Source organism: Rhinoraja longicauda, chromosome 5, assembly GCF_053455715.1.
Source record: "Rhinoraja longicauda isolate Sanriku21f chromosome 5, sRhiLon1.1, whole genome shotgun sequence".
Classification (NCBI taxonomy): domain Eukaryota; kingdom Metazoa; phylum Chordata; class Chondrichthyes; order Rajiformes; family Arhynchobatidae; genus Rhinoraja; species Rhinoraja longicauda.
In genome coordinates, this window is record NC_135957.1 from 42,762,111 (window position 1) to 42,777,847 (window position 15,737).

Genomic DNA, 15,737 nt, shown 5'->3' on the forward strand with positions numbered 1-15,737 from the left:
AGTGGAATCACTGAGCATTTCATTCTGGTAGTTGAAAAAAAAATCAAGGGTCAACTGAGACTGATTAATTAACATTCAAACACATATTATTGTGTCCAATTCCCAAATAAAAAGATAATTGTAGAAAATACACTGCCGGTAATCAATATTGTCTTAAGAGTGAGGCTAGGTCTCCAACACCTTCCACAGTAAATAGATTGTACACATTATCAAGAGACCATTCCCCATCAAAAATAATTTCTTCCCATTGTGCAAGAATGACACTTTTGTGCTCAAGTTCTTTTACTGACACCGCTGCTCCACACGTCCACCAATTCCTTAGGATCCAAAATCTACCGATCTCTGCCTCAAACGTGCTTTACAACCATCCTCAGCCACCCAGGATGGAGAATTCAATGTCTCACAGCCGGTTGATTAAGCAATTTCTCAACTCAGTTCTTAGTGACCAAATCTATCATGCTGAGTTTTAAATTCTATTTTCCAATCTTATATTATAGCATCAACAATACCATGCATATTGTTCCCATTCACAAGATCAAAAATTAATCAATAATATGCCATGTAATTTATTTGTATTTTTTATAGGTAACTGAAACCAGTGCAGTTAATAATCTCAAAAGTCACTAAACATTGTTGGCTTATTCCCTGACACCAATAATTTTTAGAATTTAAATCATTAATTTAGTATTTTTGCCAAATTTCATACACGAGTTGTGACTGGAAAAGGAGATGGTGAGTGAGGGAATTAAAGGTTGAGAAATAATAAACACAAAATATAACACAACTTTATGGATAAAACCCTGAACAAAGTCTTGTGGAACAAATATACTGAGATGGGATCTGAGCCAAGTGGCAGAAACAAATCTTAAAGCAGAACATATAGGTTTTGCAAATGTAATTTCTCATCATTTCAATAGAGGGTGCTTCAGATAGCGAGGGAAGGAGATAGTGATCGACTTCAAGAAACAAAATGGTACACATACCCCAGTTTGCATTTACAGCGCTGAAATAGAGATGGTTGAAAACTTCAAATTCCGAGGAGTAAATATCACCAACGACTTCTCCTGGACCACCCATATTGAAGCAATGACTAAGAAAATACACCAATGCCTCTACTTCCTTAGAAGGCTTAGAAAATTCAGCATGTCCCCAACAACATTCACCAACTTCTACAGATGTGCTATAGCAAGCATGTTATCAGGATACATCACAGCTTGGTTTGGGAACAGCTCCATCCAAGACTGCAAGAAATTCCAGCGAATTGTGGACGCAGCCCAGACCATTACACAAACCAACCTCCCTTCCATTTACTCCATTTATACCTCATGCTGCCTCGGCAAGGCCAGCAGCATAATCAAGGACGAGTCGCACCCTGGCCATTTCCTCTTCTCCCCTCTCCCATCGGGCAAAAGGTGTAGAAGTGTGAAAATGCACACATCCAGATTCAAAGACAGTTTCTTCCCAGCTGTTATCAGGCAACTGAACCATCCTACCACAACTAGAGAGCAGTCCTGAACTACCATCTACCTCAGTGGGGACTCTCGGACTATCTTTGATTGGACTTTATTGGCTTTACCTTGCACTAAACATTATTCCCTTATGTATCTGTACACTGTGAATGGTTCGATTATAATCATGCATTGTCTTTCTGCTGACTGGAACAAAAGCTTTTCACTGTACCTTGGTACATGTGACAATAATCTAAAACTAAACCAATCTTTAATTCTTGTATTGAACTAGGCAGAGATGAGGAAGCAAATATCAGAAATAGAATTGCATTTTCCTGTAAATGTGCAGAGTTTTTTAGATGCACTAAAGAAGTGCAGACATTGCAACAGGATCATTGAAGTCGAATGGCCAGGACACCAGCAGTCCTGCAAACCACCACCACTTCTATTCTGAATAATTGTCTGGGTGAAAATAAGTTACAATGGACAAATATAACTTTTGGACAGTGAAAGTTCACAATCACCATGATGTATTGTGCAATTATTCACAAAATCCCTTAGATTTTTTGAATTAGTATCATGCCCGTTTTAGAATCCAGTTGTTTATCCTCTCAGAGCTTAACAGATTGAATCCAACAACCTCTTTGATTTATTGCACACCACAGAATATTGTAAACTTCTACCTCTTGAACATTAAGTTAAAACAGGTTCCTTCAGTCTTTTCTAGTGCTTGACATGATTTCCCCATCTGAAAATTAGTTTGCGTATGTTTACCCAGCCTTAAAAATGGAACACAACCTTTTCATTTACTGCAATGTTTTTATGCTCAACTTTCTGTCATGAGAATGGAATTAAAGGTCATGTGTTTAAAATAATCTTACAAACCATTACAGTAATCATTATTTCAGTGACTGTTACTGACGATCTCAAGAGTAGACTCCAGGCTATATTTTAAGCACAAAAGCCACATCGTAGTCTCTAAAAATAGTCATATTCTATTGTAATAGAGAAAGTTTTCAAATTTAATTTGGCATAAACCATTACATCCAAATCTTCCTTCTCCAACACAAACTGAACAGTGTACAGTTAATTTGACAGGCATTTATCATGAAAGCAGTCGGGCAGAGGGAAAATCAAACGGAATTCATAGGGGCAACTGTTGTAAATGGCTGCCTTTAATAATGAAACAGCAGGAATACGACCCAAGTGAAATAGGTTAGTCGCTTTTGAAATGATGCAATTATTTTGCATTTAAGTAGCATTGTTTAAGCAAACCTTCATCACTTTATATTTCTTGAAATCTAATCATATTTATAACTTTAAAGACAAATGTTGCAGGATCCATTTGTCAGCAAAATGGGAAATAGTAGGAAGGGAAGTGTCTTCTCTAATTTGTATTCTGAGATATTGAATATATTTGTGATCTGATCATCAAATTGTGATTATATTTGAGACAATGCATTTGATCAGACATTTCATACCATCTGTAGTAATTTCTCCTGTGCCTGACAGGTTACCTGTGGATCAAACCTGTGTTACTTGTGGAACAAAAAGGATACTACACCCTGAGCAAAAGGTTTCATTTCAGCTGTATTTCGCTCTTGACCCTGATCCAGCATCAATAAAATGATCACTGATTTGAACTTTGGCCTAATTACACTGTTGAACGTGTAACATATGGACTCAAAGTTACACAAGAACACATTGGGAACTAGGTTTCAGCCCACAACACCAACAGCGGTTCCTTTTGTTATTTTACGATCCACACATCAACATGGTATTAATAAATTGTGTCCAATATTTGACTAGAACACTGATGCAGCAAGTAGTTTACAATAGCTATAAGAAATTTAGTGGGGAAATATTAACTCATGCTTTTTTTCATCATTTCCAAGCACTTTGTCAATTTGCACTGTAACCATAAATGTAGCATTGTTTCACAACATTTAAAGATTGTCATCACTAGGATATTAGATGGGACATGAACTAGATTTCTGATTACTTAAATTGAAAGACAAAAAGCTTCATTTGGTTAGATTGCAACCACTTCTGGCCATCTGGCATGATTGTACTGGATGTGTCCAAAAGCTCGGTGGCTATATAAGACATTGATGTATCCCATATCTGGAGGCCTTTTTACATTTAAGATGGCATGTTGGGTTGGGAGCCTGGCAAGTCAATTCCAAATGAATGTTGAGGAACTGCTTAATTTGCTATTTATTTGTCTAACTGAGAAATTAATTGATTCTTATTTGGGGGTTGAATGTGTACAGCATATAACAGAGGATCAGATGACTAATTCACTTAGGAGCCAGTACAGCCAGAAGAGATGGGAGTGATTAAAAAAATTGTACAGGGAGGAAATTTGTGGAATTTCCTAAAACCCATACCGATTCATATGTTTCACAGATGTAGTTGATTTACATTTGCTTTTCATGTCACAGGAATACTGTAATTGATCTTCCACTGATGTAAAAATGAACAGGGCAGGAGATTACAGTAACTCATACACAGTGCATGTACATACATGCCTTCATTGCATTATTAAATAGAATAACACACAGAATGACCAGAAACGATAATATTCTCTTACCATGGCCAGTGAAGCTGGCCTCAAGAAGTCATCAATAGAAATCCATTTAAATTTGTAACATGCCACATTCGATGCAATTTCTCCAAGTTTTACATGGAGAGGACAGGTTTGGAGGGATATGGGCCAAATAAAGACAGGTAGGACTAGCGTAGCTGGGTCATGTTGGCTGGTGTGGGCAAGTTGAGCTGAAGGGCCTGTTTCCACACCGTATGACTCTATTCTCAATTCCCCCTTGCTTTCAGCAAGTTCACAAATTTTGTAAACTAATGCAATTCTATTTTTGTATCCTCCCCCTATTCTGTTGACATCATTATCAAAACCTGCGAGTCATTTTATACAAATTCCTGCTGATGAACATCCCAATACATTTGGATGATGACTGGTCAGCAGCCAATTCTTCAAAAAAATTTGTTTCAAGCAAGGGAATTTTAACAAAATCTGAAGTGGTAAATCAAATCTAGTTCCTAATGAGTGGATTAATGCCTCTCATCACACAGTCAGTTAAATTATTCCTACCGTTAAACAAAGTCTCCGACTCCATTCCACAACTGAAACTATTCAATTGTGACATTTAAAAGACAATTGGACAGATACATAAATAGGGAAGATTTAGAGATATGGACAAATGCAGACAGATGGGACTAGCGTAAATGGAGCATCTTGGTCAGCGTGGCTATGTTGGGCCATTGGGCCTATTTCTGTGCTGTATGACTCGATGATTCCATTGCACAATTAATAAGAGACAGTTTAGGACTATATCCCACCAAATACTAGTAGCAAGATTGTTTTTAGCGAGGGAAAAATAATCTCTACACTAAAAATGAATCAATCCACAAGCAACGTGGATATAAATATTTTTAAATGCAAATGGTGAAAATCTAAAATAAGAACAGAAAATGCTCAAAATACAGCAGTCAGGTGAAACATTAATTCTATTTCTCTTCTGAATGATGCTATTACCAGTATTTTCAGTTTTTATTGCAATTTATACACTTTGGTTATCATATGTGCGCGCATGATCACATAGAAAAAAGGGAAGAATACAAGAGGAAATATTTTTTGAAAACATAAAAATCAAGTTTATTTACCAAAAAACACACATCTGACAAAACTTCACAAAATCTACAATACCAAAAAGATTGAAGGATATTAAACTTACAGAGGTACGCAATTGGCATGAAATTGTCAACTTCTCACAGGAGTACCATTATTTTTTAAAGATATCAAATGCAAACAGTTGAGCACTAAATTAAATATTAAAAACCTCAACTTTAACACTTCTGAAAGTTTTTCTGCTTGCTTTGGTACTTGTATTAATAGAAAACATAGACCAGCTTTATACAATAGATCACAAGCCTTGTGCACCCTAGCCTTCCTTGAAGCAGGAGCAGATTTCTATTTTTTAAGGTGACCATTTGAGTTTTAAAATGAATGCTGTATTATTTTATATCTTGCTCATTTCTCAATAGTTCTTATCTTACCTTATGCCATAAAATATTCCTCACTTTCATCCGTATAGCCCCTGCCCCTCAACAGGATATTTCCATATACAATAGAACGATACAACAGAACTTTATTTATCCCAGGAGGGAAATTGTTAAATTCTTGGAGGGAAGGGAAATCCAGGAGGGAATTTCTAGCATATGAAGAAAATACAAGTAGAAAAGCACTGTCACTGTAATACTCAAATAATTCTGTGCTAAACCACAACAGTAAAGCACAATTTAAAATTACTTGCAACGTAAATGAATTTTTTTTTTATCAGACTGCAAACTCAATGTGAAAAATGCTAAAAATTGTTCTTTATTGTTGGCTTATCTTTAAGGCCTTCAAATTCTTCTGTAGAATCAGATAAATGCTACTGAAAAATCTTACTGTTGCAAAATAGTTTATTAGTTATGCAATTATTTTAGTGTTTTTCAAATCCAATTAAACTATCATGAGCATTAGGGTTGTAAAATGGTTTAACTTTCACTATACCACTGAGATATCGCTTGCATGCTTTGAATTGGATTGCCCCCCAAAAAATACTAACATTTACGAACTGAATATTACCTGAAGGCATGTGTTTATGGTGTGTCGTTTTAAGCCACTGGATAACGTGGGCATTGTTCACCCTGCTACTGAATTAAAATACTGAGTTAACCTACTGAATTTAGATTATTCTAGTCTTGTATATATTTATACATTTCCATTTCATGTGCAATACCAACACACAGCAACTGAAGATCTCATTCCCCTTATATATTAACAAATTTCAAACAATTTGACACCAAACCTCCAAAATTTTGTAAATAGTAAAAATCACAACCACTCCCATCCAATAGCCAATTCAAAAAAGTGATTGGTAAAAAAAGGCAAATCGAGTAAACCCCCAACTTGGTTTTTAAATATTTCTAAATACATTTATAAACCTGTATCTTATACATGTCAATAAAATGTCCACAGTTTTTCAAATGATTTCTCTAGAGAATTACGTCAAACATAAACAGAAAAACTAGTTATTTAGAATAAACATTGACTTATTATTTCAGCATAAAGCATACTACCATATATGCAGTTGAGCACTAGAATCCGTAAATTGAAACATTTAATATAATGGCACAAACTTCACTTGGCTAACCAGAAGGTCACATTTTAATGAAATAATTAGTGTGCATTTTACCATATATCAACATAATTCTTTTATGAATACATTACAATTGCTATATCAGCTGTTTCAGTATTGTCCTAGATCCAGCTTCCTCTTGTTTTCAGGACAATACCAAGAAGAACATTTTTGGCCACACTACAAAAACCAAAATGGCCTCAATTTTATTAAGAAAGTTTGGCATCAACTGCCAAATATTATCAGAGAACTATTAGCAATTTAATCATAAATTTTACAGTTAATACTTCAATGTCATGTATATATTTTAGTGAATATAGGTACCGGGTGGAATGGGAATTTACTGAAAGGGCAATAGGATGTGGGAGATAATTCCTCATTTACAGAAATATATACTTTTCCATTTCAGGATACGAAAAATCGAATTCAGGTCATTTAGATCCTTTCTTCAAAGAGGCTCACATACTGACCAGAATCAAATTACTGTCAAATACAGTTCTATTTGAGGAGCAAAAGATGGGTTCAAATCAAAAGTGCTTTTGTAATCATATTTGGATCCATTAGTGCTATAATTGAGAATTACCAAATTTGGAATACATTTAGCAATAAGCACTTTTAAACCAGAATCTGTTTGACTACATTAATTGAAACAAAAAATGAATAAGTGCAGTACATTCAAAACACAAATAAATAGTTTTAATTTAGACATTTCAATTGTTGCCTAAATGATTTAGTTCCATCTGCAGTCAAATAAAAAATGGTGAAAATAATGTTGCATCTTCCAACTCCACACTCAACATGAAAACTCATCTACCTAGCCTCCTTCACTTCTCACCTCATGATACTAAGAACAGACTAATAAGTTATAAAACATGACTCTTTTCATGACTAAATATCTTCTTAACGGCAAAAAGTAATTTTTAACAGAAAGTGCGATGTGACAATTTAAAAAAGGATGGGATTTTTAAAACATCATGAAAAATAAGACACTAAATGAACTTGAACAGTAATTTACCTCAACATATTCCTTAATCTGTCAAGAAATGTTTGAATGAAGTGATTATTTTTACATGACAGTACATTTTGCATTTGAGTTTGCCTTTAAAGCCACGTTTCAAATTCATTCTTTGTTTACTGAATATCCTGCACATTAAATATAACATCATAACTAGAAAATAAAATCAATGAAACAAAATGATAGTTACAGCTACTGATAGAATAAATAAAATGATGTACTATTCTTTCACTGTATATGGTGTAATATATATACACAAGGTAGAATATGAAAAATACAGATTAGGAGGCAGTGATGCAAACTAAGCATGGATGTACCATTGCTCAGTATGACAAATTTAATGAGGTGCACTTGTCAACTTGCTGCTTTGAATGCCCTAGTCTTCAAAACTTGATTAAATGGCTAGATTTACAGAAACAATAACGGAAATTACATTTTCCTAATATTGGTACATCAAATTCAAACAATGGATGTTAATGTGCCTAGAATTTTATATTTCTGCCTTAAAAAGGCTATTTAAATTTGGTTTAAACTTAAATGATAACAGTACAATTATGATAATTATATCAATTTACTATTCTTGTACTTGCCATCAATGTATCTCCACAATAGCGTGAATGACAATTTCACCACTGTCAATTAAACGGTTTAATATCACATTAAAGCCTAGATAATTTCAACTTTTCAATTACATATTAAATATTGCAGGAAGCACCTGGCTTATGCTTTTCATATCCTCAATAACTGAAACTCGGTCAACAGCAACTTGCATTTAATTCATGCCTTTTATCACTTTAACGCCAAGAATCAGGAAGGGAAAGCTTAGAAGAACCATGCACGTTTTCATCAGTTGCACAATGTGCAGAGGGACAACAGCATCAAGAATCTGGGCATACACATCTTGTATGATCTGTCCTGATCATAATGCTCAGCACATTGATGCAATTACAAAGAAAGCTCCCCAACACGTCTTCTACCTCAGAGGTTTGAGCAGATTTGACACGTTGCCAAATAATCTATTGAACCTCAACATATGTACAGTGGAAAAGCATAATGACTGTTAGCATCACAGCAGTAATTCAAATGCTCAAGAATGAAGGAGGTTGTAAAAAGTAGTGGACATTGCCTGGTCCATCACAGGTATTGATCTGCCCAATATCAAAGGGATCTACCTGAAGCACTACCTCAAGAAGGTAGCAAATACCATCAAAGATCCACGCCATTCTGGCCACACTCCCAACTGGTTATGAGAATCAAGAAGGCAATACAGGAGCTAGGTTCAAGAATAGCTTCTTCCCATCAATCAACATGCTCAGGAACCACTCAACACAACGTAACCACAACCCTGCCTCTCCACCGAACTACCTTGGGTTTTGCACATTGGTTGCTCTACATACTTTACTTGCACAATCATGGGCTGGATTACCTGTAACTGATAATTATTATATATTTATATGTTGTGTTTAGTATGGCTGTAAAGTTACAGCAAGAAAGAATTGTATTGTTCCGGTTCTGGTGCATTTAGCAATTTAACACGACAGTATTACAATCCAATGTTATAAACGTTACATTTTCTAAATTCAAGTAATATACCCCCCTCCCCCCCAGCTCTTTCTTTCCCATGCTCCCCACCCCCACAATTTATTTCTCCCACCATCTCTCACTCTCCGCCAGTCAACCTTCTCCTTGTCAGTCTTCCGAATATTCCTCTCTGCCCCCTATTTCCCTGTTATGCCCCTCTTTCTCCTCCCCATGCTCTTCTGATCCCACCCCTCCATCTAGCCAATGAAAACAAGTGTGCACACATTTATCTTGTACACAATGAAAATTCATAAAAAACATTGAGATGTCTAGGTAATTTGTTCTACCCTGAAGCTGGTTGAGTGATAAATATTAGCCTCGGCATTTAGAGAACTCCCTTGTTCTTTGAAACATGCCAATGCCACTTAAATGTGGGAAAGGAGGATGTCCCTTCGGAACAATAACTCCTCGGGCACCTATCAAAAAAAACGCTCACGGTTCCAGAGTTGAAGCTGAATGCAGAAAATGTTGATTCCCAAGCTACTGGTGATGAAAATTCTGTTAAATGGTTAAGCCTTCATCCTTTGATTATAAACCTTAATTTTAGACCTTGTAGCTTGAAGAAGCATCTCAGCATCTGCACTGCCAATCCCTCTCAGAACTTGCATTCTTCTAAGCACTAGTGAATGGAAGGACATTCTATGATATCTATGAAAAGAGGCACTCCTCCCAAAAAACCCCATCTAGTGCACCAATATTGTACCACGACCAAATCAAAAATATGTGGTTAGTGTGGTACACTTACACCAATAAAAACTTCACTTACTGACCTAATAACATTAATTTGCACAGTTACGTTGACTATGTTGTCAGCGCATTTTGCTATGACTTCCCGCACTACATTACCTATTTGAGAGAGCGCATAAAAGCACAACCAGGAAGAAAGGTGCCCATGAATTTCTAATTGTTTTCTGACATTTAATTTCCTTTCTATCCATATTCGGGCACTGTGTTATGTTACTTTTATAGGTAAGTTTCTCATTGACACCTCAACAACCTACTTTTGAAAAAATATTTTTGCACAATCTGTACATAATTAGTTTAGTTTTATTATTATCACATGTACCGGGGTACAGTGAAAAGCTTTTGCTGCGTGCTAATCAGTCATCGGAAAGATATGATTATAATCGAGCCATTTACCATGTATACACAAGGGAATAACGTTAGTGCAAGTAAAGCTAGAAAAGTCCAATACATGATAGTCCGAGGGTCACCAATGAGGTAGATAGTAGTTTAGGACTGCTCTCTAGTTGTGATAGGATGATTCAGTTGCCTGATAATGGCTGGGAAGAAACTGTCCCTGAATCTGGAGGTATGCGTTTTCATACTTCTATACCTTTTGCCTGGTGGGAGAGGGGAGAAGAGGGATTGGCCAGGGTGCGACTCGTCCTTGATTATGTGGGTGAAGCGCGAGATATAAATGGGGTAAATGGAAGAGAGGTTGGTTTGTGTGATGGTCTGGGCACGTCCATAATTTGCTGCAATTTCTTGTGATCTTGGATGGAGCTGTTACCAAAGCAAGCTGTGATGCATCCCGATAAAATGCTCTTTATGGCGTATCTGTGGAAGTTGGTAAGAGTTGTTGGGGACATGCCGTACGTCCTCAGCCTTCTAAGGAAGTAGAGGCGTTGGTGTGCTTTCTTGGTCGTTGCTTCAATATAGGTGGTCCAGTATAATTGACAGTATATTTCAGTATTTGCTTCTCCACTATGCCATATGGCAGCTAATACTGCTATTCTGCTGCTTTTCTGTAATCACCTGATTTTTACCTCTTGAAATAATAATGTTAAATTGTTAACTTTTATCCTTTCACATTACTTCCAGATCTAGGGGTGACAATATGCAAAATGAATAATTTAGTGTGAGTGAGTGTGTACATACATTATACTTTAGCAGTATATTGTCATTCTAATGTATAAACATGCCATTCCAACATATGAACATAACGTTTTTCATCTATATCTCCAAACCAGGCTATTTTGTTCTACACTAACTGGCTACTTTCAGCTGGAATGACATAGGGCGCACTGCAACTGAGCTCAACATTCCCAAAGACAAGTTGGAAGAAGCAAAGAGAAAGGTCAAACACCTTTTTAAATACAATCAGCTGCAATGGATGTGCAAATGAATGTGGGGACTGGATCGGGCTCAATTCCTAATGACCTTCACTTGCTCAATTCCCTTCCAAATTAAGAAAGTTCTTTGCATGACAATAGGCAGAGGTGCCAATACATGACCTGATTACAGTCTCAGAAATAAAAATACAATGACCATTACTCATTGACTTTGGTGGAGGGTGGGTGGGACATGAACATTATTTCTTACGTGTAGGAACGAACTGCAGATGCTGGTTTATACCAAAGACATTGTGCTGGAATAATTCAGCAGGTTAAGCAGCAACTCTGGAGAAAAAGGATGGGTGACTTTTCATCAGTTTGAAGGTAGATGTGAGGGGGTGGAGGGAAAATAGAGGTATGAAAAGGCCGGAACAAATCAGGGTCGCAACAGATGACTAAGGAAGGGTGGAGCCCATAATGGCCCAATGTTGGCTGGGGAAGAGGGGATACAGGGATGCGAACAGTGCAGGAATTTCTGTACATGAATGCAAACAGTGGAACTGGGAGGAAGGAGGGGAAGGGAGGAAATGCAGGTATCACTTGAAATTACAGAGATCTGCAATTTGGAGGAACAGCACTTTATATTTCACTTACATCCCAGTGGTATGAAGGTGATTTCTCTAATTTCAAGTAACCCCTGCATTCCCTGCCTCGCCCCCCCCCCCCCCCCCCCCACTTTTCCTCCACTCTAGTCGTCCCTACCAGTTCCACTATTTGCATTCCTGTACAGCTCTCATTATTACCTCTTCCCCAGCCAACAATGGGCCATGATGGGCTCCACCCTTCCTTGGTCATCTGTTGCCAGCCCTGATTTGTTCTGGCCTTTTCCTACCTCCAGTTCCCCCCTCTACCTTCAATCTGAAGAAGGATTCCGTCCAATCTGAAACATCACCCATCCTTTTTCTCCAGAGATGCTGCCTGACCCGTGGAGTTACTCCAGCATTTTGTGTCGAACATTATTTCTTAAATGTTAAATAGAAAATACATTGCATCAGTAAGTAATACCCAGTCCTGTAGGTAACAAGTATCAAAGTGCATGAAAACAATTAATATGCAATTATGCAACAAAAAAAACATAATGCTTTAAAGAAACAAATTCTAGACTCATCTTATGTAATTTCATTCTTAACAATATTAAAACCTATATACAAATAAGTTTATATGTTTCCCTTTGGATACGTTAAACACACAAATCATGACAATACATGCAGAAATATCAGAAAGATTAAATTCACTCTCCCTATGGTACTTGGGACAATTATAAAATGTCTTTCAAAGTGATTGTTATATTTTTTTAATAATTTGTCAACATTGAAAATAATACACTTCTAGTGCAATATTACTTACAAATATCCAAGATGAGGAAAAAAGATGAATTAGATATTACATTTGCGGTGGAATATACCTTTTAATCAGTTTGTGGAACTGAATGCACAACCACTTGTTATATCAGGAAAGCCTCAAAACAATAAAATCATGTTGGTCCCTCACTCTTGGAAAAGTTTCTCTAATGAAACTATGAAGGTTGAAGTATACTTTCTTTTCGTTAGTCACATTATTTCCTCAATTCTGATTTTCCCTTCCTTTCTGGCTCTTGATTCTACATGAAGGTCCCAAAATGCTGTTCCTTTCATTCAAAAATCCCAGGGAAGGAATACTCGGATGAAGCAGAGGTGACAGGTTTTTGGTTAAGGCTTCATTCAACAGAATTGGCTTGGAGTTGGATTTCAGAGTTGGACAATATTTGGTTATGTTTTGAGTTGTGATTGTATACAAACCTGTCATGTTGAAGGACGTTGGAAGAGTACAAGACCCTAAACTGGAAGGCTGAACTTGAGATGGGTCTCTGGAGGATCCGAGGGTGACAGTTGAAGGGCACTGCATGAGTCGATAGGTGGTAGAACCATGTGGGCAGCTGGGAGTGTTGACTCCTGTTGCTCGCAGCATAGCCTGATGCTGACGACGCTTCTCCTGTGCTCTAGTTTCTAAGCGAACAAAACACAAAAGCTACAAAATTAATGAATTGTAATTTTTAATTCAACATTTGTCTTAAATTTTTTTAATTGGAATACTATAGAAATTCAGGTTATGCAAAGCTCACGTGGATACACAATGTTCTTTTCAAGTCTCACCTTTTGCAATCTGTGTGGTAATTTAGGTAATTATTCTTCATAGCTTTCAAACGAAAGATTTCACGAAATTATCATGGAGATACAATTATTACCGAACTAGACTACATACAGCGCCCTCCATAATGTTTGGGACAAAGATCCATCATTTATTTATTTGCCTCTGTACTCCACAATTTGAGATTTGTAATAGAAAAAAAAAATCACATGTGGTTAAAGTGCACATTGTCAGATTTTATTAAAGGCCATTTTTATACATTTTGGTTTCACCATGTAGAAATATACATAGTCCCCCCATTTCAGGGTACAATAATGTTTGGGACATGGCTTCACAGGTGTTTGTAATTGCTCAGGTGTGTTTAATTGCCTCCATAAGGCAGGTATAAGTGAGCTTTCCGCATCTAGTCTTTCCTCCAGTCTTTCCATCACCTTTGGAAACTTTTATTGCTGTTTATCAACATGCGGACCAAAGTTGTGCCAATAAAAGTCAAAGAAACCATTATGAGACTGAGAAACTAGAATAATTTTTTTTAGAGAGATCAGCCAAACCTTAAGCTTACCAAAATCAACTGTTTGGAACATCATTAAGAAGAAAGAGAGCATTGGTGAGCTTACTAATTTGAAAGGGATTGGCAGGCCAAGGAAGACCTCCACAGTTGATGGCAGAAGAATTCTCTATAATAAAGAAAAATCCCCAAACACCTGTCCAACAGATCAGAAACACTCTTCAGGAGTCAGGTGTGGATTTGTCAATGACCACTGTCCACAGAAGACTTTGTGAACAGAAATACAGAGGCTACACTGCAAGATGCAAACCACTGGTTAGCCGCAAAAATAGGATGACTAAGTTACAGTTTGCCAAGTAGTTAAAAGAGCAACCACAGTTCTGGAAAAAGGTCTTGTGGACGGATGAGACGAAGATTAACTTATATCAGAGTGATGGCAAGAGCAAAGTATAGAGGAGAGAAGGAACTGCCCAAGATCCAAAGCATACCACTTCATCTGTGAAACACGGTGGTGGGGGTGTTATGGCGTGGGCATGTATGGCTGCTGAAGGTACTGGCTCACTTATCTTCATTGATGGTACAACTGCTCATGGTAGTAGCACAATGAATTCTGGTGTATAGACACATCCTATCTGCTCAAGTTCAAACAAATGCCTCAAACCTCATTGACCGGTGGTTCATTCTACAGCAAGATAATGCTCCCAAACATACTGCTAAAGCAACAAAGGAGTTTTTCAAAGCTAAAAAATGGTCAATTCTTGAGCGGCCAAGTCAATCATCCGATCTGAACCCAATTGGCATGACTTTTATAAGCTGAAGAGAAAACTGAAGGGGACTAGCCCCCAAAACAAGCATAAGCTAAAGATGGCAACTGGTGATGTCCATGAATCGCAGACTTCAAGCAGTCATTGCATGCAAAGGATTTGCAACAAAATACTAAATATTACTACTTTCATTTACATGACATTGCTGTGTCCCAAACATTATGGTGCCCTGAAATGGGGGGACTATGTATAAACACTGCTGTAATTTCTACATGGTGAAACCAAAATGTATAAAAATGGCCTTTATTAAAATTTGACAATGTGCACTTTAACCACATGTGATTTCTTCTATTACAAATCTCAAATTGTGGAGTACAGAGGCAAATAAATAAATGATGGGTCTTTGTTCTTTGGAGAGCATTGTAATTAGCTTGTTGCATAATTATAAGTATTACCATATATCTTACTTTTTATATTAAAACCATAATTCTGAATAACAAAGCAACCATATTTCAATTAACATTATACAAGAAATATGTTCCTCCACATTGCTGGTCAGGCTTTGCTGTGCCCCCAGCTTTCTCTATCTATACCATCAGTTTGAAGTAGGATCCTCACCAAAAAAATATTTGTCCTTTTCCTCCACGGATGCTACCTGATTTGCTGAGGTCCTCCAGCACTTTATTTTTTTTGCTTAAGATTTCAGCATCTGTAGTTTTTTAAGTCTCCATAATATATCCACGATATGCATTCCCATTTAAATGTAATGCTCCAAATACTAAATGATCAACATGGATCCTCTAATTCAGTGCTCTAATGTGACACTAAAGCAACAAAATAATCAAGACCTCAAATGTTTCCAGAATTTAATACATTTGCACAAAACACATATGTATGTGACTATGTGGTAGTGTAGATCAGCATGTAGTTGATATTTGCTTGCTGAAAGAAATATAGACAGTTTTCATGTTTCTTT

General features: G+C 36.8%; 1 protein-coding gene across 5 annotated transcripts in view; it reads right to left on the bottom strand.

Annotated features, from left to right (window-relative positions):
* agbl5 (AGBL carboxypeptidase 5) overlaps nucleotides 1-15,737 on the bottom strand; it is a 92,821-nt gene that overhangs the window by 26,970 nt on the left and 50,114 nt on the right. For all 5 annotated transcript variants that reach the window (XM_078399353.1, XM_078399352.1, XM_078399354.1 and 2 more), the window contains exon 12: nucleotides 13,141-13,347. In XM_078399353.1, the coding sequence (XP_078255479.1) occupies nucleotides 13,141-13,347 (207 nt within the window). The remainder of the gene's footprint in view (nucleotides 1-13,140; nucleotides 13,348-15,737) is intronic.